Source organism: Melopsittacus undulatus, chromosome 9 (assembly GCF_012275295.1).
Source record: "Melopsittacus undulatus isolate bMelUnd1 chromosome 9, bMelUnd1.mat.Z, whole genome shotgun sequence".
Lineage (NCBI taxonomy): Eukaryota > Metazoa > Chordata > Aves > Psittaciformes > Psittaculidae > Melopsittacus > Melopsittacus undulatus.
Genome location: NC_047535.1, coordinates 1,220,210 through 1,246,864, shown reverse-complemented (window position 1 = coordinate 1,246,864; position 26,655 = coordinate 1,220,210). Strand labels below are relative to the sequence as shown.

The 26,655-nt window shown below is 49.0% G+C and overlaps 1 protein-coding gene across 1 annotated transcript; it reads right to left on the bottom strand.

Annotated features, from left to right (window-relative positions):
- Positions 1–5,369: 5,369 nt before the first annotated feature.
- Positions 5,370–26,622, bottom strand: ANP32A (acidic nuclear phosphoprotein 32 family member A). Its single transcript, XM_013128755.3, has 8 exons — positions 26,363–26,622; positions 11,525–11,674; positions 11,252–11,374; positions 9,747–9,945; positions 9,442–9,540; positions 7,860–7,957; positions 6,882–6,942; positions 5,370–6,702 (listed from the first exon to the last, which is right to left on the bottom strand). The coding sequence occupies exons 1-8, from the start codon at positions 26,414–26,416 to the stop codon at positions 6,641–6,643; spliced, it is 846 nt and encodes a 281-aa protein (XP_012984209.1). The 5' UTR covers positions 26,417–26,622; the 3' UTR covers positions 5,370–6,640.
- Between the last annotated feature and the right edge of the window lie 33 nt (positions 26,623–26,655).

Here is a 26,655-nt window from a genome sequence, read left to right as displayed (position 1 = left end):
CCCTTGTATTCAGGCACTGAGGACTGTGTTACCATTTGGTGTCAGGTCTGGAGTTTCCTGGTTTTATCCCATCTCATAACTGGGAGGAGAAACCACTGCAGAACCACATCTCAGCTGCTCTGTGCAGAGCAGCAGCAGCTCAGTTGAGGTTATTGATGTCCTATGGCCTCAGTCACAGAGGTGTGTTGGGACATCCTGCACTACATTACCTCCTGGAAAGGAAGAGCCAAGGTTTCTCCAAAGCCCCTGGAATCCATGCACAGTGATCCCAATGACAGCTGGTGATTCATGAGCCAGTTCCAGCCCCATAAACAGCAGCACAAACCTGGTGGTGCTGTGGATGAGGGGATGTCCTGGGATGAAGATGTAGGATGCTGTCCTCTGGCCTCTGGGTAGGCTTCGGTATGCAGGAAACAGCAGGGAACAACAGTGCTCATGGGGCTGCCAACACCTTTGGGATTCATCCAGAATCAGTGGTGTGGTTCCCAGGGAAAACCCTGGCCTGGGTTCCCATTGCTCCTTTTGGATTGTTCCACTTGCTCCTGGTTTTCCCAGCGTTTCCTCCTGCACCATCTGGATGTGATTGAAAGCAGAAAAGCCCATTTTGGGGGCACTAGATGCATCAGATTTTAGCCCTCAACTCCCTGCACTGCTGCAACTTTATGGCTTGAGCACAGCAGAGGGCCCCATCAGCTGGGGGCAATCCTGCACCGCTGCAGGGACCTGCTGCATCACCCCTGATCCTGGAGCTTATGGGGTACGTGGGAACCCTGAGACCTGCTCCTGCCCTGCCCCATGTCCCTGCCCTTCGCTCCTGATGAACCTGAGGTTCTGATGCATTTTAGATCCTTCTGGGTACTCTCCCAGGGTCTAAATAAGACCAAGAGGTCTGTAACCTCCTGCTTTCCCCTCCCATCCTTCCTGCAGACCTTCAAGTTCCTTTCAAGCCTCCCCCTTCCCCTTCCTCCTGCAGACCCCCCATGCTTCCAGGAGCAGCTCCTCCAGGAGCTTTACCCAGCCCCAGTAACCCACACACATCCAAGTTATCTGCAGCATTTCCCAAGCTGTCCCCATCCAAACCCAGGCTGAGATCTCACCCTTCCTGTCTTGCCTCACTTCCCATCCCAGTGGGTACCTTCAGGGATAAGGATAAAGGCTCCAAGATATCAGCTGTCCACAGCAAACAGCCCCTTCCTCCTTGCAGCTCTGGGGTGATTTATCCCCTGCTCTGCTTCCCCCTCCATGTTCCTGCTGTCCCTCTGTGCTCATCCTTATCAACCTGACCTACTTTCTGCTTCCTGCAGGCTTCTGCTTTGTTCACGGCTTCCGAGCTGCGGGATCGGTGTTAATTCTGTGCTTTCCGACGTCTTGAGCGGATGAAAACAGCCCCAAACCTGCAGATGAAGATACAAAATCAGGGCTAAAATGGGCCAGATGCAGAGGGGAAGCCACTATGGGGTTTGTTTTAATGGAAATGGGAGTTTCCCATCAATTTGCTGGGGATGATGGTGGTTCCTCCGTTTTATGGCACACTTAAAACCAAGGGGAGCTTTGCTCTCACAGAACTCAGTTCCAGGCACGCACTCAGGGACCCTCCATGTGAAAAGGACAAAGCATTTTCACATATTTAGTGCATCTTTGGGAATTCTGCTGCTTTTGGACCTGAATTCCCAACATCTGGAGATCCTCAGGGATCCCAGGTCTCCAGAATCAACTTTCCCATCCCCTCCCAGAGGCTTTTAAACACCAAAAGGGGAATTTGGTGCAGAAACGGAGCTCCAAAAGGATCTGTGTCTTGGCCAGCGCTGGGTACGTGCCACATGCCCCATCACCCTACCTGCCCAATGACAGTGCTTGGACATACCTCCAGACAGATGTGGTGCTCCAGATGTTCTGCAGCATCCATAAGGGTTCAGCAGGGAAATGGTGTCACAGGCACTTGGTGTTCCCTGCACAGCACTGGGAAACCACACTGGTATTAAGCACTTAGAGCAGAGCTGTGGTGCTGGAGCAGGGAGCACTGGTGTTCCTCAGGGATGGATGTGCAGGGTGAAGCGCTCGCCTGGTGCTGCCTCTGCTGCCACCTCCTTTCTCCGCACACGTTTGGCAAGTGCCAAATGCAACGGGGAAATAAAACCTCCAAAGAGAGAGCTCAAGTGTTGCCAAAAGAGTTCCTCATTGGGTTTTTAGTGGCGCTGGGCAGGAGGAGCAGAATCAGCAGTGACAACAAGCAGCTGACAGCAAAGAAGTCACACGGTGACGTTACTGGAACCAAGTGAGAATCAGAATCCCAAATTGGTTTGGGTTGGAAGGGACCTTAAAGCTCCTCCAGCTCCAACCCCTTCCACTGGAGCAGCTGCTCCAATCCCTGTGTCCAACCTGGCCTTGAGCACTGCCAGGGATGGGGCAGCCACAGCTTCTCTGGGCACCCTGTGCCAGCACCTCAGCACCCTCACAGGGAACAGCTTCTGCCTCAGAGCTCAGCTCAGTCTCCTCTCGGGCAGGTTCAAGCCATTCCCCTTGGCCTGTCCCTACATCCCTTGTCCCAAGCCCCTCTCCAGCTTTCCTGTCAGTGCTCAGAGGTATCTCAATCCTCCCTCTGTGACTTGTGCAGTGAATCAGGGCTCTGCTGCTGCCTGTGAGGAGGATGAGGGCTGTGAGTGAAGCTGTGGGCTGTGCAGGGCCATTGCTTCCCTTGCAGGAAGCGCTGTCATCGCACAGGGAGGAGGAGAGCTTTGGAGATGGAGGTGGGAGGAATTATTTGCATGAGCAGGAGAGAGCATCGAGCTGGGACATGGAGGGAGAGCAGTGCTGCTTGCCCTGGCCTCTCCAGAGGGATGCATGGGGAAAGCATCACGGGCCTTGTCTCAGGTGTATCAGCACATTGCCTTCAGTAACTAAGGTGATGTGACCTCCAGGAAGATGAGCATCAGGATGAGCTCCATGCAGCTGATCACTAACCAGGTCTCATTTTTAAGTACCCTGCTGGGCATTTCTTCCCTTAATGTGGACTGGAAATCCTCAATCACCTCGTTCCTGGGGTGAAGTCTGTAACCATGAGAGATGCCTGCACTTCAGCACGGGGTGATTCACTCTTACTGAAACATCAGGTACCTTTAAAGAGAACTGGCAGAGATTCTTGGTTGAAGCAGGGATTGTTCTGCAGAGGAGCAGGGCAGTGGTTTAACATCCACCAAAGCATCGCAGGGCAGGGTGAGATCCTCCTCTGTCACTAAGGAATACACTTCAGGTATGGATGGTTAGTTGTTACAACCAGCTGGCACCCCTTGGGCAAAAGGATGAAGGAACAGCTTTTCCCATCACAAATTCCTGAGCTTTAAGGCTATACCATTTAAACTAGTGGTGGGGATCTGCTGCAGAGCCCAGCCTTGGCTTACCAGAGCCAGCAGCCATCTCCTCCTGCATAACTGGATAATGCTGACAATGATTTGGGCTTAGGAAGAGCTCCTGACCTTCAGCAGTATCCCAGCTCTTGCTCTAAGCACCACAAACAGCTCAGCTACAAGAAAGCATCACCATATCAACCAAGGAGAAGCTGTCCCTGAGGTGGCAAAATACAAACACCCAGGCCATTATGCTAGTAAGACGATATAGATTTGCAGTGCCCATACGTTCAGCTTGGCACATTAACAGTTGGGACTGAGAGCATCTTGGTCTCAGCTTGCACACACGGACAGGTAAAGCCCCAGCAGGACACTTGAGGTATTCAGAACAGGTTCAGGACAGCAAAACAAAACAAAGCATCCCAGGAACCAGCTTGTGCCAGCCCCACACTGCAGCATGACCAGGGCTCCTTAAATCACTGCGCAGTTAAAAGGCAAACTGAGAGCAGAAAGAGCAAAGTGACACAAAACCTGGCATCTGCAGGAGCTGCTCTCCCCCATTATTCATCCCTGACACTATTCCTACCTGGGTTTTCCTGCTGAACTGTTATAAAACACTGGGGCTTGGGTTTCTTCCAGGAGTTGGTAAGTTGCTAAGCATCGCTGCGAGTTGCCAAGTACCTCCAGCCAGAGCTTACGTATGCACAGAGCACTCAGGCAAACAAGCCCTTGGTTCTCAGCAGGAGACTGTACTTACATGCTACAAAACATGGGGTAACTATGAAATGATCCACATTGGGCAAGCCTCCTGTTTGTTTGCAGTAGCAGAAGTGACTCAGTTTCCCCCTCTCCCAACACAAGGAGTCAAAACCCTGTTGTTCATCAGGTACCTGCCTCTCCTCTTCCTCCTCTCTCATCGTTCAGGTGGGTTAGGGCTCCAGCAGAACTGAACAGGGAACAGGACTCTGCTTCACAAGCAGTAAATACCATGTATGGATACATCTCTGGGATGTGGAGAGGCTCAGCAGGCAGAAAAAGCCAGCTCCAGTTCCTGCAGATGCCTTCTAAGATCTATAGAACTTTAAACTGCATTTCCCAGTGTATTTCCCAGAAAACTGAGTTTCTCAGGATAAAGCCAAACTGCATCTTAGGCTAAGCTGGTTTAGTGACACAGGACCTTAAAGCTCAACCAGTTCCAACCCCTTCCACTGGAGCAGCTGCTCCAAGCCCCTGTGTCCAACCTGGCCATGAGCACTGCCAGGGATGGGGCAGCCACAGCTTCTCTGGGCACCCTGTGCCTCAGCACCCTCATAGGGAAGAGCTTCCTCCCAGTACCCAATCTCTCTGTCAGTTCAAAGCCATTTCTCCCTGTCCTGTGACCACACAAGAGACCCAGTTAAGAAATACATGATCCTCTTGCACAGCATAGAAACTGATGTAAGTATAGAGAACACACTACTTGCTATGCTGCCCACCTTTAATACACAGCTCATCCACAGAGAGGGAAACATGGAGACAGCTCTGCACTGGTGGCAAGTCACAGCAGACAGCCCTTGTCTTGCAGACACACTAACCCAGACCTCATGCACCGAAGGAAATCAAGAGTCCTTTCTTCTGGGCCTGGATGAACAGGGATAGGATTAAACAGGAGAAATGAACACGTTTAAGTGCAATAACACTGCAGAAACCCGTTGTGCACCAAAACTGGCAGAGTTATTTACATTAAAGCCACAACCTCGCCCTTGGCTTCACCCAACCATGGCCAAGAGGAGGTTTCATGGAGCAAAACGTATCATCAGGCTACTAAAAATATCAGGGAATTTACCAGAATAGCTTTGTTAAGAGGTAGGTGAATCCTTCCCAGTGGCCCGTTTTAGTCAAATAAGCCACAGAGAACTTGTATCAAAAGATTTATTGAAATTCAATGACAAACAGACATAAAACTCAAAAGTTTGGCTCTTCTGGGAAAAAAAAAGAAAACAAAACCAAAACCAACAACCAACCAAAAGAAAAATAACCCGAAACTGTTGCAAATGTATTTATACAGATGAAATATTGACTAGGAAATACAAGTCACTTCTAAAGCTGTTTTAAAGAGGGATATGAAAGTAAAACTGTACATTCACTAGGCATTTTCAGTCATTTTACTGACTTCCACTAGGTAAGAAAATACAACTTTGTATTAGTATCTCGTGCTTGAGTGTATGAAAAGAAACCTCCTACCCTACCTGCTGAACTGCCTCCTGGCTTTAGGTTTGTAAAAAGTCTCCAAGTATATAGCACAAGTGGAAGTAGTTTCTCATCACTTCAAATCGACTAGGTGTTATAGATTACAGACCAAAATAGTACACACCTTATTGAAAAGGGTTGAAACATCTCGTTTTATTACAAGTGTCAGATTCATTTCACTAGTAACTCAGGGATTAGGAACACTTTTTATATATATTTATATATATATTTAAATGCCTGCCATTTTCAGTGTCTTGGCTATACCCTAGCCAAAGGAAAAAGAACACCCCCCCTCCAAATCAACAGAAAGGAAAACACAACACACAGGGCAGGGAGGAAGAGGAGGGACTGCAAATATGCAACTTCACCCCACAAACCAGATCCAAAGGAACAACACCCCCCTCCCCCCCAAAACAAAGAGAAAACCCAACCAAACCCCAACAAAACCCATTTGGTCACTATTTACAAAGAGCAAAAGAAAAGGTACCTACAAAAGCAGGGAAAGCGTTGGCTGAAAATGGCAGTCATTGACGGACAGGCAACAAAGAAATCACTTGATCCAGATGCCATTCTCACCCCCGTTGCTGTGGGGGGATGATGCGGGGCCTCAATTTGCAGCATCCCCCAAAAATATGCTTCCCATGTATTTAGTGACTGGCAGCGGTGGCAAAATCCCAACGAACCAATGTTATTCCAAATAGGTATATTTGGGGTTCTCTTCCACTTACTTTTTTCCTCTTTTTCAGGATCTCAAGCTATCCACTCCAATAATAAGAAACAAATTACCACTTGGTTTATACTTACTATTGCAGTTACTGGGACTAAGAGAGGGACAAAAAGAAAAGGGTTTCAAATGAAGAGGAGGAGGAGTGGCAGTAAAAATAGTATTTTATTCCCTTGCCCACCCAGTCTGCTGCTCCCTCTCGTTCCCACAGCAACATTACAATCAGAAAATAAAAAGGGGGGAAAATAAAAGGGGGGAATAAAGGTTGGGGGTGTGGGAAGGGGAAATACAGGGTAAAAACAGTCAAATCACAATAGGAAATTGTCAAAATAGGTTATTCAGTTTAGTCATCTTCATCCCCTTCGTCTTCAGGTTCTCGTTTTCTCTTCTGTCCCCGTTCTTCGTCTAGGAAACAAAACACAACTGGGGTTAGACTAGGGCTCCCTCACGCTGCTGAGGAACTGAGCAGGTTCAACAGGCTCCTGCTGGGGCAGCTGCCTGGCTCTCAGACAGCAGGAGCACAGAAAAGGGGAATTCACTTTCAAAACCAGTATTTTTATCTCTAGTAAAAACAGCTGCCATACCGGGCTCCTCTTCGTCTTCATCATCATCTACCTCTCCGTCGTTGTAGCCTTCTTCATCCTCCTGGATTTGGAGAGAAAAGGAAGGGTTAAAAGAGCTGGGTTTGGTGCAAGTTCTTCCCCAGTCTGTCAATATCCAACAGCATTTTGCAACAGAGAGAAAGTCCTTGAAGTATCTTAACCTGAAACCAAACAAAAGGCAGACCCTTCCCATGACCTTCCAGATGTTTCAGTGCAGAAAATCAGAGGCAACCCTCACAGCCACATCTACCTTCAAATCTGCAGCAAGAAAATGGCTTTATAAGTATATATATGCTGCTATGTAACCGCAGACTTTGTTCTGACATCCTGAGTTTGATGACTGGTCTGTAGGAGAAGGTACGTGTTCTCAAGGAGAGCCTGAGGAGCTGCTGTTGGTTTTGGGAAGAGGCTTTCAACCACTCCACAATGGCAGTCAAGTAGCTAAGGCTGTTTGGCTGAAGTTCAGGTAATACAATCACCTACAGTCGAAGTTCAGCCCCATCCCAATGGCTGTGCTAACAGCAAAGTCTCAGCAGCCTGTGACCAGCTCAGCACACTGTACAAACATAAGCTGGACCACACAAAGAATTAAAGCATCCTGGAAGGATCTCAAGGTACAGGCCCAAGAAGGAACCTTGCTCTGAGAGCCCAGGGTCAGTGATTCATGTGCTACTCTCTTGTCTTCAAAGGCCCCACAAACCAGACCTGCAGATGCTCCTGATGGTATTTTTGACATCAGCTCAATAAACAGGATGATTTCATGTCAATGGTCACTAGATGGCAGCTGGCTCATAGACAGGCACGCCTCAAAGCCACCCCCACAGCCATGCTTCTCCACTTAAAAAGCAAACACAGTCTTCGAGTAGTGAAAGCCTCCAATACTTGGTCCATTTCTTACTCAGCTATTCCCAGTTAGAGCATACTCATTCCACACCCATTATTAACTGCGTAAATCCTTACCTCCTCTTCTCCGCTCACGTCCTCCTCTTCTCCTTCCTCCTCTTCCTCCTCGTCTTCTTCGTCTTCTACTACCTGAGCGTCATCATCATACTCCTCTTCTATAGTCAAACAAGATCAACCACTCAGACATTTAAAGTTTACTTCCCCCCCAATACTGCCACCTGAGATCTGACCTCCTATCGACACAGGGAGCAAACTGAAAGCACTGCTCAAGGGCAGCACAGAATTAAAGCAGCTCTCCAGCTGCTAGACAGAGCTAAACGTGGTCCTGGGCCTCTTTAGCCTAGCGACAGGGTAGTGTGGCAGCTGTACCCACAGTCTGAGCTGCTTTAGGGCTCTCAGGGCCCTGACAGTAAGTGACGGCACCTCAGGACTGCTTCTGCTTCAGCTGCTCCTGTTCCCACCTCTTAACATGCACTTCTGAGCCCGTGGGACTCTTACAGCTCTTCATCTGTAAGTGCCCATCTGCTCCCACCAGGGATAAGGCAGAACTTTACAAGCCAACCATGCACTGGGAGCCCTCCCCCAGGGACACCCCCTCGCCTTTATACCACCAGAGCTACACAAAAGGGTCACACACCATCCACTGTCTGGGTTTGCAATCTCTTTACAAAGGGAATCAGCCAAAACAACAAACCAGAAAGCGTTTTCCAAGCTGCAGGAATGGTGTTTTGGAGGTTGTTCATGCAGCTCAAAGCAGGCCCAGACTTGTGCTGTGATGAGAGCCAGTCCCTGCTGAAGGCAGCCTCTGCCAGGCACTACTGCAGCGCTCGCTGCTCTCCCCAGAGCCCACACTCAGCACTCGAGGGGAAAGTGCAAGTCCAGCTATTCTGCTTTTGCTGTGCAGCTGGGTTTGAAGAGTCTAGCAAATTCCCCAAACCCAGCCAGAAACTCATCCGACCGGTACATGGTGCCTCCGAGGGCAGTCTGTGGGGAGCTGCAATGGCACCTGCACCACACTGGGGCCCACCGTGTGCTTTCCAACCCTACAAAGCTGCTCCTTTGTTAGTGCCTTTCACAGAGCTGCCCCAGGCAGACTGCAGTACGTACACTCTCTTCTGCCTCATCTCAAGTAGCTTATTTTGTCCCCACAGAGCAGCTTCAGACTCCTACTAATGCCTTGGCTCCTTCCCTGAATTCCTTGACTCAGCCCTTTTTCCCCATGCCTGGTCTGGTTCTCCACCCTAACCCTCTCCATCAGCTCTACACCACTGCTCACACTTCCCTGAGCATATTGTTCCTGGAAAACTGCAGCGTGTGCACACCATCCTTTCCCACCTGTTTCTGCTTTATGCTCTCATCCCCTGGAGTTTACAGTTCCCTGAGCTCTTTCAGTGTCTTACTCCTCCTCCTGAGCCCTTTCTTCTATGGCCTAGAGATAAGACTTGAGTAGCTCTTTCATGCCCTGCCCATCTCCCTCCCCCCTGTTCCTTCAGAGGACACTGAGATACTTCCATCAGTTGGAAGTTGCTGCTGAGAACACCCTTCTCCTGCCAGCAAGTCAGAACTGGAAGCAAAACACACCACAGGCAGCGTATCAATCTTTCAACTTACATACACCGAGTAGCACAAATCCACATACCGTCTTCATCTTCCTCCTCGTCGTCTAAGCCCTCCACGTAGCCCTCTGCATCAGAGTCCGGTGCTTCTTTGTCATCCCGATCTTTCACTAGGGATAAGACTGAGAAAGTAGCTCTTTCAGGCCCTGCCCATCTCCTTTCCCCTCGTTCCTTCAGAGGACACTGAGGTACTTCTCCTTTACATCAGTCAGGAAGGAGCTGCTGAGAACACCCTTTTCTTGCCAACAAGTCAGAGCTGGAAGCAAAATGTACTAGGCAGCATATTGATCTTTTAACTTACGTACACTAAGTAGCACAATTCACATACCATCTTCATCTTCCTCCTCGTCGTCTAAGCCCTCCACGTAGCCCTCTGCATCAGAGTCTGGTGCCTCTTTGTCATCCCGGTCGTAGCCATCGAGGTATGTGAGTTGCGGGAGGAGCTTGAACACGTTTTCTCTGTAATCGTTCAAGTTGGTTACCTCACAATTGAAAAGATCTAGACTCTTCAGGTTTTCTAGCTTCTTCTGCAAAGAAAGAGAAGGTTCAAGTTCAGGGCTGCACAAACTCATGCAACAGCAGCCAAAGTTCATGTGCTCAAGAGCTTGCCATGACTAAAAGGTCACTTGGGGTTTTGTCTGCTAAGCTGGCATGGAACAGAAATGTGCAAAGCCTGTTTCAGTACCTGAGAGTGGAAAATACTCTCAAGTTTAGTATCTCACAAGTAGAATAGTGATGTTTGGAAGTATCACTGGGGTTGCACGGGGCTTGGAGCAACCTCCTCCAGTGGAAGGTGTCCCTGCCCATGGCAAGGGTTTGGAATGGGGTGAGCTTTAGCGTCTCTTCCAACCCAAACCAGTTTGGGATTCTAAGAAATTGGGTTCCCATTAGGGAATTGAATAGGAGTAGGAGATGGTCTCCATTGCCTGCAGCACTCCAAAGTACTGACAATAAAAGCACAAGCAGCTGAGAATTTGTATCAGATCTTAAGAAATATCTCCCTTCTGGAGTGTAGAGCAACAGTGACATCAAGAAAACAATAAGCCTGAAACTGGGAGCAGCAACAATCCTCTCTCTCATCTGTTTGCTACATGACTTTAACAGCTCTGTTCTCCCCTTCTGCTGCAGGAAAGGAGATCCAAGATGATAACTGCTCCTTGAGACATTTTGAAAGGAAGCATTTGGGAAATAAGCATGAAGCAAACCTCTTCATTCCTAGAGAGCAAAGGGCACACAAACCACAAACTCAAAACCAGCACCACCAGAACTGACACTTGGATGCTTTTCAGGAACTTTCCATCAACTGGAATGAACTGCAACCTGGCAAACCTGATCTCAGCACTTGAAATAAGAAGTGTAATGACCATGAGCAGGAGAGGTAATGGAAACCAGCAGCAACCTCTGCCCAGCTGCAGCAAGCACGCCCAGTACAGAGGCACACGGGCTGCAGCTGGTCCCCCCCACGATGCTGCACCCTTGGGCAGAAGCAGTGGCTGGTATTTTAGACCCAGCTCTCTAGGGAGAACACACCAAGCTCGAGCATGTGGAGACAGCCCCACAGCCCACATCAGCATGGAAAGCAGGGGTGATTCCCACAGCACCCATGGGCAGAGCCCAGCCCCAGCAGCCACTAGAGGGAAGCAGCCGCTCACTGCCGGCATAGCCCCAGGGCAGGGCAGAGGAGAGACCCGGGGCAGGCTGAGCCCACAGCAACCTGGCCCTAGAGATAAGCGCTAAAGACACCACCACAAGTTTCTGCAGGCTTTCCAAGCCCATAATGCCCCTACTCATCACCAAATGGGGTTTGTTCCACCCTGTATGGCATCAACTCACCAGAGGTTCTATTGTACCGAGATCTTTTATTTTGTTGCCGCTTAGATTTAGATGTGTGAGGTTCGGACACTTTTCTGCCAACACTTCCAGTCCTCCTGAGATTCTGTTGTCGCTTAACTCGAGCTGAAAGGCACAGAAACGTCTTGAGTTTTTAGTGCAAACACGGATCACAAAGCAGTGGGGTCAGATACATCACTTTTTACACGAGCAACAACTTCACAGATGCGGTACAGTGCAAAGAGGGAGGGATATGACACAGGACATTGCATTTACCTTCTTAAGTTTGTTTAACTTTGGTAAGTTTGCAACTGAGGTTAAGCCTACGTTGATTGTACTTAAGAATTCCAGCTCTTCAAACTCATCTGTAAGGCCTTCGATTTTGCCTTCGTACGACCTGCAGTTGTCAAGAACAAGTTCTTTAACCTGCAAAGACAACACCACAAACAACACGTAAGACCTTCTGTCCTGCACGGAAGATGCAGATTTCACTCACAAGCAAAGAATGACACAGATGAGGTAAAACTGAAAGGAGTTCTGGTTTAGCAGTGTTTCAGGAACACAGGTATTTGGCTTTGCTTCAGCTGTCTACCCTTTGTTGTTCGATCAACATGAACAGTTCAAACCCATTCATCCCAGCTTACCCGATGTACTGGTTAGAAGCAGCACTGTCTCTGGTGACTGCAAGCAATGCGCATTCTAAGGAACATGAAACCAATCTATTTATTTTTAAGCTCACCTACAACTTTGACACCCTGTACAACTGGTCCTATTACAACCTATCAGCAGTTGTTAAAATAGCTTCTTTCTTAGTGTAAAACACTACTTGAGCTTTTCAAGCGTGGAGAGATCACTGTGTGCTCACACCCTCTCGAAACCCGAAGCTGGTACTGGTGATCCTAAACCAGGTCCTGCTGCAGTCAGACCTCAAGCCCTCCTGTTAGGGCAGCTTAATGATGGTGTTTCAGGGGAAGATCTTCACAGAAGCAAGTCCTTCCTTAGGGAACTACAAGGGGTTGTGTCAGCTGGTGCTGGCAGGGAGGTTGAGAGCATCCTTCAGCTGCAGCACTGCACCCCTTATCTTCCTCAGCCTGCTGCAGTGGGGAGGCTCAAAGGGAGAGGTGAAGATAATGCCCCCATGGGGCTGAGCAGCAGAGGAGCTGCCTGACAGCCGAAGCTGACAGCCCCAGCAAGTGAACACCAGGTTTTGTTGTTTCTAAACAGAGTACAGCTCTTCTTGCAGGTGTGATCCCCAACGGACACAGAATAACAGCATCGATGCAAAAGAGCCCCTAAATACACCCCTCCCTGAATAAAACTGCTCTTTTTCACCCTAAGCTAGGCCAGACTTATGGGATTCGAGTCCCTTAGCTGCTAACGGGAGTCTCTGGGGAAGTTCTGACACTGAGAGCTGTGACTCCACAGGAAGGGCTCACCCATGTGGGGAACACCCATAGACTGGTTTGTGCTGTAATGAACCTCAAAGCTCCTCCAGCTCCAACCCAGGGACCCCTTCCACTGGAGCAGCTGCTCCAAGCCCCTGTGTCCAACCTGTCCTTGAGCACTGCCAGGGATGGGGCAGCCACAGCTTCTCTGGGCACCCTGTGCCAGCGCCTCAGCACCCTCACAGGGAAGAGCTGTCTAATGTTTAATCTCTATCTCCCCTCTTCTAGTTGGTTTTTTGACTTCTCCCCCAGGAAACCCCCCCTTCTGTGTACTACAGACCCCATCCCATGCACAAGGTCTGTTTACAGGATTGGAAAGGGAGGGAATGCTGCTTTACACCGGGGATGGGATAAAAGAAGTCTGCAGGAGCGGCGTATGCAGACCCATGAAGCAGCCCTTCAGCTCACAGCATGGACAGTTAATATGCAAATATTTAATTTTCTTAATTTTTTATGAGTGTAATCCCACTGCACAGAGAAGAATCCTGTGTAGTTCTACAGCTCCAAACAACATCCCGAGGTTTCTAATTAAATCCCAGCACTGAAGTCAATAGGGAAGGGAGCCCAAAGCAACACGAGAGCACAAGTGATTCATTGAGAGTAGGAGGATCAGCGTTAGACAGGAAATACATTTTCCAAGACTCCACAATTTTCCTAGAAGAATCCTGATAGGGAATGACTACACAATAGTCTTCCAGAAGAATTTTAGGCGGGTTAGAAGGACTCAAAGACCAAGGCAAATGCTCCTCATCCCAATTACATCCATTCCAGTGAGGGAGAGAAAGAAAACCCAAACAAACTGCAATAAAGCCTTCGTGCTTTGGAATGTAGACAGCAGGAAAGCCATTCTCCAGGCAAACACACATATCCCCTGCCTGTACCAGTATCCAAGTATCAGGATCCTCCAGCGACAACGAAGTTAAATGCAAGAAGCTCCACCCCAAACTGAGCCCATCCAGCAGCTGCTTTCCCCGCTATCTGTGTCCCTCCTCACCAGCACAGCATGGCCCTGCCTGCCCCGTTATCATCCCTGCTCAGCGAGGCAGCTCATCCAAGCACCCACCTACAGACACAGAGCAAGGAGGGCAAAGGAGCTTGTGCTGCAGGAGGCTCTCTGCAGAAAGGGCCTGGTCTCCATATGAGAAGCTACCGCTTGTGCAGAGCACAAGGTCGTTTTTCTGCCTCATCCCCTCCGCAAAGGAAGTTTGCAAGAGCACACGTAGGAAGATGAAGCAAGGCAGGAGGGGAGTTCAGGGAGGGACAATGCTTGCAGCTGCAGCAGCCAGCACAGTGTGCAGTCAGTGCTGGCTCTGAGCTATGCAGCAGAGCAAAGGCACGGAGTGAAGCAGCACCTAAACCTCACAGTGAGGGAGTAAGTGCATCTGCTCGTACCCCAGGAGGGGGGACATGCATCCCTTCATCCTCCCCAAGGATGGAGGAGAGGCAAAGGGGGAACCGGACAAAGCTCCTTCAGGGATAGAGATTTGAGGGGGAGCTGGAAAAAGCCATGGATGCATAAGAAAATCCCTTTAATTTGCTTCTACTTTTAGTTTGCTTTTTAAGGCTTTACAGAAAACTTTGATACAGAACTGCCATGTTCCCTTCACTGTGCACAGCACCGAGATACTGGGCAATGGCACAGTCAGAACGACCCCATGGGGAACCTATCATGGAATGAATCTGGCCAGGTTTGCAAGCGGTAGAGTCAAAGAGCTTGTTTAGGAAGGAGCAGAGCACAGGCTCCCGTTGCCCCACACGTTCAGCCACAGCAACATACTTTCAGTGCTGATGTGGTCAGAGGTGTATTAACACACTGCACTGCTTCTGAATGAATGTGACTACACAAAGTAAAACTAAAATCAAAACTAAGATGGCTTTAACTTCTAGATTTAAGAATCCCATAGGAAATACATGTGCAAAAGGAGGATCAACAGCATGTGTGGGACTTTTCCCCACTCACTGCCACGTGCACGCTCATTGCTGCATCAAACCCAATTCTCCTGCACGCAGTACAAGCAGTACAAACTACACCAGCTTATACAGTTGTTGTAAGCACTAAAATGACCCACAGCCTCTCAGCCTGCAAGTCCTCTTCACCCTGCTTTCCTCCCCTTCCACTCCGATCTGCCTTCTCCTCCTCAAAGGCCTGCTGGTTTGCAGCTATCTGGAGGGCAGTGCTGTTGCCCCCCTTATTAACAGGGCACCTTTCCAACAGGCTGGCTGCTGCACAGAGGTCTCTTCTCCAACCTTAGCCCCCTTGTGAGGATGCTGGGCCTCATCCAGGCACACTACAGCCCTGACAGCAAGCACATAACTGCGTCAGTATACAGAGAGGGAGAAGTGGAAAGGTGACCTTAGTAAAGCTACATTCCATCTAAACCAGCTCACTACCACAGAAGTATGACAGAAGGACTAAAATCCTATTCCTTGTTTGTTTTTGAGAAGTCTTTGTAATCTTAAGGAAAATTCCAGCTCCTGAATCACTTTCCAAACATCTACTGAGCTTCCCTGAAAACACACAGTAAGACTACAGTTCTTACATCTCTTTTCTCATCTTCTGTCACCAAAACACAGAACAAACTTCTGCCTGATGCAAGCAGCCTGGGCGAGCACCCTTTGAGTCTTGTATGCCTGAAGGAAATGAGCAGGCCTCTGCTGGTCTGAACCAATTCAGTTGTATCACACTGCAGCCTCTAATACTACAGACACGTAGATGAGTAGTCGGAATTAGGGAGGACAACCAGAACACATGTGGAGAGAGAAGCTAAGGGAATAAGTGTCCTCAGCTAATCTGTGCTTAGCTGCATCAAAGACAAGAAGATGCAACTTCGTTACCCTTATCACTGCCTATACCACAACGCATAAGCAAATCAAAGCACTAACTGGAGCAAGTACTAATGTAAGTGCTAGTACAGACAAGCCACATAACCTATACTTATCTTCCCCCAAAACTTCTCTTTAGTGAGGAACACACCACAGGCAACGCATCACTGCAAACAACACCTCAATACTCACCTAAGCAGCCATGAAGGCACCTGCAGGTGAACACCTAGCAGGAAACCTACCATGCAGGTGGCCAGGTTGGTTCCCATCGCACATACCCATGTCTTCAACAGCACTTGTGATAAGGCATCATCAGGTGCTGGGGTAGGGATTGTTCAGCTTCAACTGCTGAGTGCTCCTCGCCCCACTTGCCCTCTGCCTGGTCCTCTGGACTCCTGGGGTGGCCCATGGCTCTGCTGCCCCTGTTCCCCCCTTGCCTTGGTGGGTGCCATCTGCCAGAACAGGTGCTTCCTGGTTGCCTCCTGCTCTTGCTTGAGCGTTGCTCTGTGGTTTGCTGGTATCAGTCCTGCTTTCAGCAGCCGCACGTAAGCAAGGAGGCTGCTGCTTCTCCAACACACTCTTCAGACCATGTGCCCCAGACCTGTTCTCCTGTGGTCATCCCCAGTTCTATTTCTGATGGTCCCAGGCACTTTCAGCACATGACATCACTTCTCTCTTAGCACACACTGCACTGTTACTGTGGATTACAGCATCCTGGGTATCTCTTCACAACCTCCACAACACCGCACTCTATATTACTGCCTCCTTGATAACCAGAGACTCTTACCCACTTCCTAGTACGGTTACTGCACTGAGCTGCGTTCCCAAATGCATATATGACATCCTTAATATAGCCATGAGGTCTACTGAGAGACTCCAACCTGTTCCTGGGGTAAGGACAAACAACCATGGATGGGTAAGCAACCATTGGATTTCCTAGGATTCATCACTGGTGACATCTGGGTCTCACTGGCTGTGCACAGTACCTGGCAGACCTGCCCCTGCCTCCCTGAAGGGACCACACTCTCCAGTTAGCAACACAAGCACTATCAATACAACATAATTACACACAGACAACTATTAACCACCTTAACCTTAAATCTGCATTTCCAACCTAACAGGTAAAAAGGCGAAGTCTCTCCTTCAGAAAGCCTCCAACCCCCGGGCAGGGAGATCCATAACCTTGGTACTAAGTTCCCAAATCCCAGCCTGTAAGTGAAGGCTTAACAAGGTGACAGAAGGACATGGCTGTGAATATGATTTTAAAAGATAAAAGGCAAATTTACAAGTACAAACACCATTCTGCAGGCTTTAAAAGCAGGAACAGCAAAGGCTGCAACATCTCATTTTCAGCACAATGGACCAGATGCTTTTGAAGTGCACGTTGCATATGGTACCCCAAGGACAGGAATATCCCGCTACGTGGCATTCTTACTGAAAAAAGCAGGTAAAGATCAGGGTGTTAACACCTGTCTTGCACAGCTCCCAACCAAATGATCCAGAGGAGCATGGGTAGGAGTCCTTCAGACCTCTTAATCCAGTGGAAACCTCACTTAGAAGAGGGCAGAGCTGTGGAAAGGAAGGAGGTAAGAGCAAGGGAAGCCTGTTGTGCAAAGTGGAAGCAAAATCCAAATGAATTCTGAAAGCAGAGACAGTTTTATTCTCTCCTAGACACAAAACATTTCTTCAAGACATTTGGTTTCTGTCTTTGGTGGTTCTGTGGTCTCAAAACCTGCACAGTCCCTGCAAAGCCTTGCCCTGCTCCACAGAAAAGAATGACCACTGCTGTCTACTGCAACCACACTGCCAAGAGCTGTGTGAGTTCTTGCACTGTACTCTAGATCTGTACTCATGCACATCTGGGGATCCCTGAGCAGAAACGGATCTCCTCAGGTTTCTATGCCATTCAGTTTGCTGGTTAAGAGAAGCCAGCCCTCCAGTCACAATGTCCAATTGCTGGGGAAGGCATGGGTTTGACAAAGCTTAAGGTAACAGCCCAAGTCTTGCAGGAGCCCATCACTCATGCTTAGCTCCACAGTGATGGTATGGATATGATGTTCCCCACGCTCATGCTACAAGCTTCCCCTAAAGTTATTACTGCAGGAGATACATATTGCATGAATTTCCATGTCAGATACTATCTGGAAGGTGACTAGGCCAACAAATGCTTGACAAACTTTACTTCACACCTTGGGATAACAAAGCTGCTCTGAAGGCTCAAAGACAGGATGCAACTTCTGCTCTAATGTGACCATCAGAACGTAACCAACTTGAAGAACTGAACTTTCATGCATTTTTTAATAAAGACAGCACCATATGCCATTTGCCACCTGCATTCAAGACTGATCTCTAGCTACATTAGAGCCTCCTGTGATATAAACACAGGGCAGAGGTCCAGCTCCTGGTGAAAAGCAGCACATAACAACCCCCTTGTCCACATCAGCACAGCTACTGGGCTGCTGCACATCAACTAAGACCCACCTTAGGAGCTGTTCAGGCTTCTCCTACCCTGGCATGCTGCCTGCAGGCAGGCAGGGACAGAGGCAGGTGCTGTGGCAGCCACTGCACTGGCTCCAAGCCATGGGAGACTCCTCTTCCACAGAGCAGTCCCCAGCTGCTCCTCCTGGGCAGCTCAGTGGAGATGCTCCGGGATGAGGATCTGCCCACAGAGAGAAGTAAATTTAATAGGGAAGGGAAATTCCAATAGAGTTGACATCCTCTTCCTCCCCTGAGATGCACAAGTAGAAAGCAAACCAGAATAAAGGCAGGCGAGCTTTTTTCCTTATCAAACCAATATGTGATTTGGGATTTTAAGTCCTTTCTAGGCTTTATTACAAGTATCTGAGATTTAACCTATAGCACATGTCTTAAACTAGATAGCTAAGGACCATCTATTTATCACAGGCTCTGGTCATCCCTGCAATGAGCAAAGAATCTGCCCATCTTGGGGCAGGGAGAAACGTTGAGCAAAAAATGGCCATGTATCACAAACCACTTCCCTTGAGATACAGGCAAGACACGGAGCAGCCAGAGCACTTGAGAACTGCATTAGCAGGGGCAGTGACTGACAACTGGGGAGGACTGGACGGGATTAGCAAGTCTACCTTGTAATTGTGAGCACTGCTCCATTACCACCATCATGGATACCATGTCCAAGCATCGCTGAATGCCAAATGCTTGTCAGGACTTCAAAGCAGTTCAGGCTCCAGTTTATGAGACTTCCCCCCAGGCTGAAGTTTATAGGATTTTCCCCACACTGGAACAAAGGTATCCCTTCCACCAGCACGTTGGCCTCTCTGATACTGAGCAATTCACAAGTGCTGAACGCAACAGCTTCCAGCACAGCCTGGGTCAACAGCGACCTGCTCCACTTCCAGCTCTTTTGCCTATTTTATACCACTTCAACCAAGCTGGAACTCCCAAATTCTTGCAACAAGGTCACATGAAACTACTCCTGGACCTCAAAATTCATCTAGGGTTGCTCAAAATGACGCAACTCCAAACCTTCGTATTAGAATTCCTCTTCTGCATCTCTTTCTTGGCAACTCCCAATACCTTGGAACACTTCAGCAGAGGGTTTTAAAGCCCAAAATTAAACTTCCAGCATTGTACTGATCCAGTTTTGGTGCCTTCACTACGAACACCGCTACACACAGATCCTGTTACTGCTGTCCCTGAACTATAATGCCATGGTTCTCATCCAGGTTTACCCTCTGTCTATATCCCAGCAAGAGCTTTGTATTTAATTTAGTTGATCCATCAATCACATGATAAAGGAACTCAGATTTACCCCAGGGTGCAATAAAGGACTTGCGTGAAAACATTTGCTTAGGGACTGCGATGCAGTGACAACAGGGGCATGTCTGCAGACATCTGTCACAGTTTGGGCTCCAGCAGCTTGTTAAATCACTGTACCCAAGTTCAAAGTGATGCAGCAAAGGACCAGTTTAAAGCAAAGGGAAAGGAGCAGGGGAGGAGAGATGGGAAATGAGTTGCTTTGTTTGACTGCTGTTATATGCCATTTATTTATTTCTTTAAGTCAAACCTGCTCCGTGTTCAGAGGCTGCTTGCACAGCTCAGAAAAAATCTGGCTCAATATCAATACATTTATATTTTACTCCCCTCTTAATATTTTACATAGCAGAGCTATAAACCCTGAGAGCACTACATATGGCTCCAACTCATTTTACGTGCCTTTGCTCTGTTCTATGAGAAACTAAAGGTCCAAGTGAAACGCATGAGTGGCAGAAGGGTGAAGAGGCTTGGCAGTTCTGGCTACATCTTTTTATCTAATTATGAGGCATCTCCAGCACTCAGAAACTTCCAGGAAGACAAAGGCAGATTATTCTCCCTCAAAAAAGACATCCCCCCAACCAAGAAACCCCATGAGTCACACAAATACACTTTCACACATTTACAAGGGTCAGTATAGCCATATGCATAAGCAACACAGTAATTAACGAATGGAGAACACGCTCCAGTAACAGGGAAAGCTGTTTCATTCAAAAGCATGTAGCTACTTTCAGGTTTGTTTCTACTGTTAGCAGCATAACTCTGTAAAAACTCCAAATATTTCTGGTTTAAATATCTGATTAAATGGCTTGATCTTGCATTAATGTTTTTTAATGTTCACATTAATGTTACTTGCTTCTCTTTCCTACAACTGGTATCATCTCACTCTGCTCCTGGCTGGGAAGAGTGACTTTGCCTAGGTCCCTTCAGCTCCACGTCTCACTGTCTCTGTATTTGACAAACAGAGTGTCTGATGCCGCATCCCAAGTGCTCTTCATTCACTGCCAGCTATTATTAAATAAACCAGAAGCAAAACATAAGATCCCACTGCACCTTTAATTCAGAAACTCTTCAGTTAGAAGCATTTAGCTGAGCCGCTGTTTGTTCAGTTGCACGTACTCCGAATTGCCCTCAGCAACAAAGAGACACACAGAAAAAAGGAACACTGCATTTAAATGAAGACTAATTTTAAGAGCTGCATATTTAATAGAGAAAGCAGTCTCTGAAGATGTCAGCTGCTGGAGGAATGCATTGGCAAGTCATACTTGCGAAAAGATAAGCTTTTCCTAGGGGTTTTTATGGCTTCGAAGGGAAAGTGTGCACTAGACCAAGTCGATGGACAAATGAGCACTCAGAGAGCACAACTTCTACACAGTGGTGTAAGGGAAAACCACTGTGGCTTTTTTTCCCCTCACTGGAAGTATTTCAAAGGTCATGCTTACATACACAAGGGCTTCAGGACTGATTTTAGCAATGCAGTACAAAACTACAGACTATGTATTTACTAGCAGTTTTGTCTGAAGGATAGCAAGAGAGGAGACAGGAACAAACTGTATACAGAACAAGTCCAGCAGTGTCACACAAATAGCCCAGAAGTGCCCATCACTCCAAAGCACAACAAAACCATCCCTGCTCTCTAGTCCCTCTTGAGACTTGCACCTCGCTGCACACACAGAGGGCTTGGTTCATGGAGCTGAGCTGTTTGTCAATCAGGACTGCTGAAAAGCTGTCCCACGTTCCACAAATGGCAAGCCTGGCTCGGTGGGTGGTGAGGAGAGGACCTCCCTTCCTCCTTTCCTTTTCCTCCCTTCCTGGCACCCCAGGCGAATCCTGCTCCCTCCCAGGCACAGCATGGGAATTCCAGAGTGCCTGGAATCCTGGTGTGCCAACCAGAACCAACCCCAAAACCCTTAAACCTTCCCTGACTTCTAATTCATTGAGAGAACATTCAAGATGCAGCACTCGCACCCCTTTCATAGGTCAGGCTTCTCCAATTGTACCTGTACCAGTAGGAGGATGGGGGGAATAATCCATAGAATGAATGAAATGGGAAGATCAGCCAACATCAGCCTCATGGGATGTACAAATTTAAGAGAGCAGCCACCGATACTCACGCCATCATTCCATGTACACTTAAAGAGGCACCACTGACACAGACAAAAAGCTCTTTTAAATACAGCGATAAATAAAGATATTCTAAAAGTCCTAAATCCATGCACATGATTAATGGTACCTTGAAACACTCAGGAGTTTTTGGTGTACCCTTAGAGCAGAACAGTAGAAAGGTATATTCCATTTATTGATATAGAACACTCAAATCCTGCTGCAAGGGTGGATTGTAACAGCTAGGCTTAACCCTGGAAGGTCTGTACTAAAAAGCTCTTTTTTCCCCTTGTTTCAACTACTTGTTTCACTTAGGAAGCAGGACAAAAACCTGTCTTTCTTCAGATGTGTTTCTTGATGGACTACAATACATCAGCCAAACCTGCTGTTTCTCTTCATGCACTTTTATCAAGCCAGATTAGGACACACACCTGAATCATACAGCAGATTTGGTAACTTTGACTGTACTTTACATAGTGCTGCTTAAAGGGGAATGCTCAAGAGATGAGGGTTAAATAAATGAAAACCTACCCTTGCTACTTTTGAGCAGCATCACAGAGAAAGGGGAAAATGAGGCAATGACTTTTAGTCCCACTGGTTTTCAATTCTATGCTCACAGCTCCTTTAGTATGCTTAAAACTTAGTCCAGGTTAAGAGAAGAGAATTTGCCTGGTCAGGCCAGCAGTCAGCTCTGAAACTGGTCTGAAGCTCAGTGAGGACAGCTCACACATCACCAGCCTGATACTGCAGGCTGCAGTCCCTCCAAGACTAACATCCATCCATCCATCCATCCATCCACTCATTACAGGCACTTGCATCTGGAAACTTAGCACCCTGAAAAGCAGCTGTTACACAAACTTAGGAAGTTTCCAAAGGAGACAGCTACTTCTTGGGCCATCTCTGCCCTGCTGGCAGCTCAATCAGCAGTTAAGTGATGCAAGTCTGCAAAACCCCATGGTAATCTGCACATGCCACAGAGCTGTATGTGCTGATCTCGTGCCATCCCAGACACAACCCATCCCACTTGGTTCACATCTCTTCCCATTTTGAGGTTGCTCAGCCCAGGCAAAGTAAAAGAGTCTCTATTTGCACCCATACACAAGACCAGAGTGTTTTCTAAATGCAGGTTTTGGAAGTGATCTGTGTCACTTTAAGCTCTTTACAGCTCTTACAAGTATCACAACAAGGAACTCGCTTGAGGAAAAGAGCCCTTTTATTTCTATTCTTCACCTGAAAGAACACTTTATATAGATGTTCACATCCCATTTCCCCTCAGTGTTAAAACCTACAGAAGCCCAGTGAGAAATCAGACTGACAGTAAGTCTGAAAGTGCAACACAGTCAGAACTGTAGGAAACTCTCCCTGTGACCATGAGTATTTTATCACTGCCACAGCTTTGAGCTGATGAAGGATTAAATCCTCAGTCTAAATGAACCAGTGAGTTGCTGTGAACCAGAGATGAGTTTGGGGCACGAAGTCAAAAGCCTATCTCTGTGTCCCAGGGTTAAGAGTCTTAGTGCTGAACCTGTTCCACAGACTTTGCATTTTACTAATGAGTTTACAATGGGGATGAACAAGAATGGCCACAAATACACCCAGGTGAGCCTCCTCCTCTGCAAGGTCAGAGGTTCCACCACTACAGGCTGCTGGTTCCAGAGGAAACCCATGGGAAATAACTGTATCTGACCCATTTCCAGAAGGCAGTTAATTATAATAGAAAACCCACTGATAAGATAAGCAGAGTGACAAAGGCTGATGGGATAAAAGGTTGAAACTTCTGGGCACAAAGTAGATGCACAACACACAGAAAACCAGATTTCAGGCACCAAACCCCCAGAGCTCTCACCGACAGCGAGCTCATACAAAAACAGTGAGGATTTAAATACACAATCCACTATAACCCACTTCAGGACATTTATATTACGTTTTATTAGCCAACACGTAACCTTTCAGGATGACTTAAGAGCTCAAAGCAGCCAGCTCAGCTGCACAGCATCACACAAGAAGTGTATGAGGCAGAGCAAGCTCTAACAGACCAATCTAGGCTCAGAACCACACCACCTTATCAACACCCCATTATCTAACTTTGATTTACAAGAAGTCATGATCCCCTGTGCTCTGATAAGAGGCTATATAAGGTGTACCACAAAACCTGAGCGCATATAGGGTAGAACTCCCAAAACAAGTATATTCATGGTTATTTTCACTGAGATTGATTTACAGTGAGCTTAAGAGTTTGAACATAACGATCCTACCTATCTATCAAAGCAGCAACCAGGGAAAACAACTCACAGAACCATCCCGTTCGTGCCCACAGCCTTCCTAAAATCCATAGGTAAATGACAGCGGCATTAGGATCGCTTCTAACCGCCAGTCCCAAGTCCTTTAGCTACAGCCTTTGGTGGGTTTAGCTGGATTTCATTTTAAGAGGTACTGCAGAGAAACAAGGCTTCAAACCGTGCATTTAATGCTCCCCGACACATGTGCACACATCTGTAATTAATGGCTCTAAACAGAACTATTCCCAATTGGCATCTTTATCCCTGTTCAGATGAAACTGGAAAGCTTTGGCTAAGGGAGGAGATGACCTCGGGAGGAGGGATACACACAACAGTTAAAGGCCAGCAGGTAAGCAGTGATGCCAGGCTCAATAAGCCTTAGGTTACATTGAACTGATGCCGATTCCTGTCTGACTGAGGGGCAAGAGCCCCGCACATCACAACTTTCTAAGGCCTAACACAGAGCAGAGCAAACCCCAATTGCAGTTTATACCTAGCACGCTTCGGATCGAGTCTTTACGCCGCAGGTCTGCGTTTAAAACGCTAAATAAGCCTCCAGCAGTAGGAGCGATGGAAAATGGACCGGAACTAAAGGGAAAAAGGCCAAAAATCATTGAAAATAATGATAATTCAAGCTCCATAAGTAGAGACACTTCATGCAGGGCCCTGCCCAGGAAGAAGCCGTTCTCCCCGCTCCCTGCCCGGGGGCACCTCACACCGCCGGGGCCCGGTCCCCACAGCATGGGGGGGGGGGGGGGGCGGCCTTTACCTTCCCCCCATTCCCACAGCGGCACCCACGGAATTAAATCCAAATAATAATTAATAATAATAATAATTAAAACTGACAATAAAGGGGGGGAGGCGCCTTCTTTTACCCTCCTGGCTCGTCCCGCCGCGGCCGTCACCAGCCTCCTCCCCACCCGCGCTCGGCGACAAAATGGCAGCCCCGGCGGCTGGCAGTCATGTCGGAGAGGGCGCCCGCAGCGCTCAAGGGGAGGCCCCCTCCGCCCATGGCGAACCTCCACACGGCCACGGCCACACCGGGACCGAGGGACGGAGGAGAGCGGCCGGGCCGGGGCTCGGCTCTCCCCTCCCGGCTCCCAAGCCCGCACCCGGCCGTTCCCTCGCTGCGGCTGAGGAGGAGGAGGAGGAGGAGGAAGAAGGAGGCGAGGGGAGGGGGGGGTGAGGTAAAAAACATGGCGCCGCGTCCTACTTGCGGTGTGGCGCTGGCAGCGAGGGGCCGGCGGCGGCCCGACGGGGCGGCCTCGGTGTTCCCGTCCCCCCTCGGGCCCCAACAACCGGGGCTCAGCCTCAGCGGCCGCATGGAGCCTTCCTCCCCCTTCCTTCTCCCGTCCTCCTCCTCCTGGCCCAGGAGTTTTAAACTTTAAAGCGCAGGGTCCACCGGCCTGCCCGTCTTTGTCCCCCGGACACCGCGCTCGGCCAGCGGCAGCCCCCGGGGCCGCCTCGCCTCCGCCATGCCCCCTCAGAGGTACGTTCCCCCCTTCCTCCCCTTCCTCTTCCTCACCGGGGCCCGGGGCGCACCTCGCCCTCCACGGCCATTATGCAAGGGCCCTGGCGGCGGCGGCGGCCCCGTTGCCCTGAGGACCCGGGTTCGAGCCCCGCCAGGCGCGGTGGGGGCCGCGCCTGCTCTGCTCTTCCCCCCCCCACCACCTCCGCTACCATCGCGGTGGGGTTTAATTACGCTCATTAACACCGCGTTATTAATGGTTTTGTCCTGACAAAGTTTCTCTCGCTCTCCCGTTTATTCCGCGGAACAACAACCTGAAGTCCGGCCCCAGGGGAAAGGGGGGGGGGGGAAACGGAGGAAAAGGGAAGAGAAGGAGGGGGGGAAGAGGAGAAAAACACGCACACGCACACATCCAGCCTTTTTGTGCGTGTGTGGGGATGGAGGGGGTGGAGAGTGCGTGGATTTCGTGCCATAATTTATTATTATTATTATTAATTCAACGCTCGCGTTACCGGCGGCGATTCCCGATCGCTTCCCCCCCCCTTACCCCCCCCCCGTTAAAAAAACCCCAACCCAACCCTGCCGAGCATTGCCTTAAATATTCCTTTCCTTTTTATCTTCTCAGCATCTGGAGAGAGGGGAAAAGAGGGAAGAGAGAGAGAAAGGGCGCGTTCATGAGGACTACAAAGTTACAAATATGGCTCCCCAGTCTCTCCTGCCTGATCACTGCAAAGAAACGAAGACGCACTTTAAACTAAACCGTTTCCAACTCGCTCGCAGCCCCCGCCGGCCTCTCCCTGCCCAGCACCCAGCACAAATATTTGCCAACTAAACACGAGAGAGAGGAGCCACCAACTTATTTTATTTAAACGCCCGGTAGACCTTCCTCCCCCCCCCCCTCCACCTCCTCCTCCTCCTCTTCCTCGGGCATCGCGCTCGGTTTAAGAGGAAGGGGGATCAGGAGCAGCCGCTGCTCCCCAGCATCCCTCCTTTAGACCTTAACGCGCTTGGGGCACCCCGAATGGGGGTGAGCCCCCCATCCCCTCCGCGCACAGGTAAGCACCTCAAGGGCAGCGGCCGTTTCCCCCTCGAGGGGTTGGGATGCGCACCCCCTTCGCGACCAAAATAAGATAATAAAAATAAACGCGGGATGGGTTTTTATTATTATCGTGATGATTATTATCGTTATTTTTGCGTTGCTTACATCTGAGGGCGTCCGGTTCCGCAGCTCTAAGTGGATCCTTTTCTTCATGTCCATGGCCGCGGCTGGCGGTCCCCGGCTCCGCTCGCAGTGACACCGATGCAGACCCCCCCGACGCCGCGGTGAGGGACTTTGAGGGCTCACCCAGCTCCGCTCGGAATCCCGAGCCCCAGCACCGCGGCGAACACTAACCTGATAACTGCGGAGGCGGGCGCTCCCGGGGGCTCCGCGGTGATTGACACCGCCGGCAGCCAATCGCGGCGCAGCACCGCGAGGTCTCAGCCAATAGGGGAGGG

What these genes read in the sequence shown, in the direction of transcription:
- ANP32A (XM_013128755.3), bottom strand. Translation starts at nt 26,416, where the DNA reads ATGGACATGAAGAAAAGGATCCACTTAGAGCTGCGGAACCGGACGCCC. An exon ending in TCGGTACAATAGAACCTCTG is followed by an intron (nt 9,946 to 11,251) that starts GTGAGTTGATGC and finishes CTTTCTTTGCAG; the next exon opens with AAGAAGCTAGAAAACCTGAA. An exon ending in CGAGGAGGAAGATGAAGATG is followed by an intron (nt 9,541 to 9,746) that starts GTATGTGAATTG and finishes CTACTTTCTCAG; the next exon opens with TCTTATCCCTAGTGAAAGAT.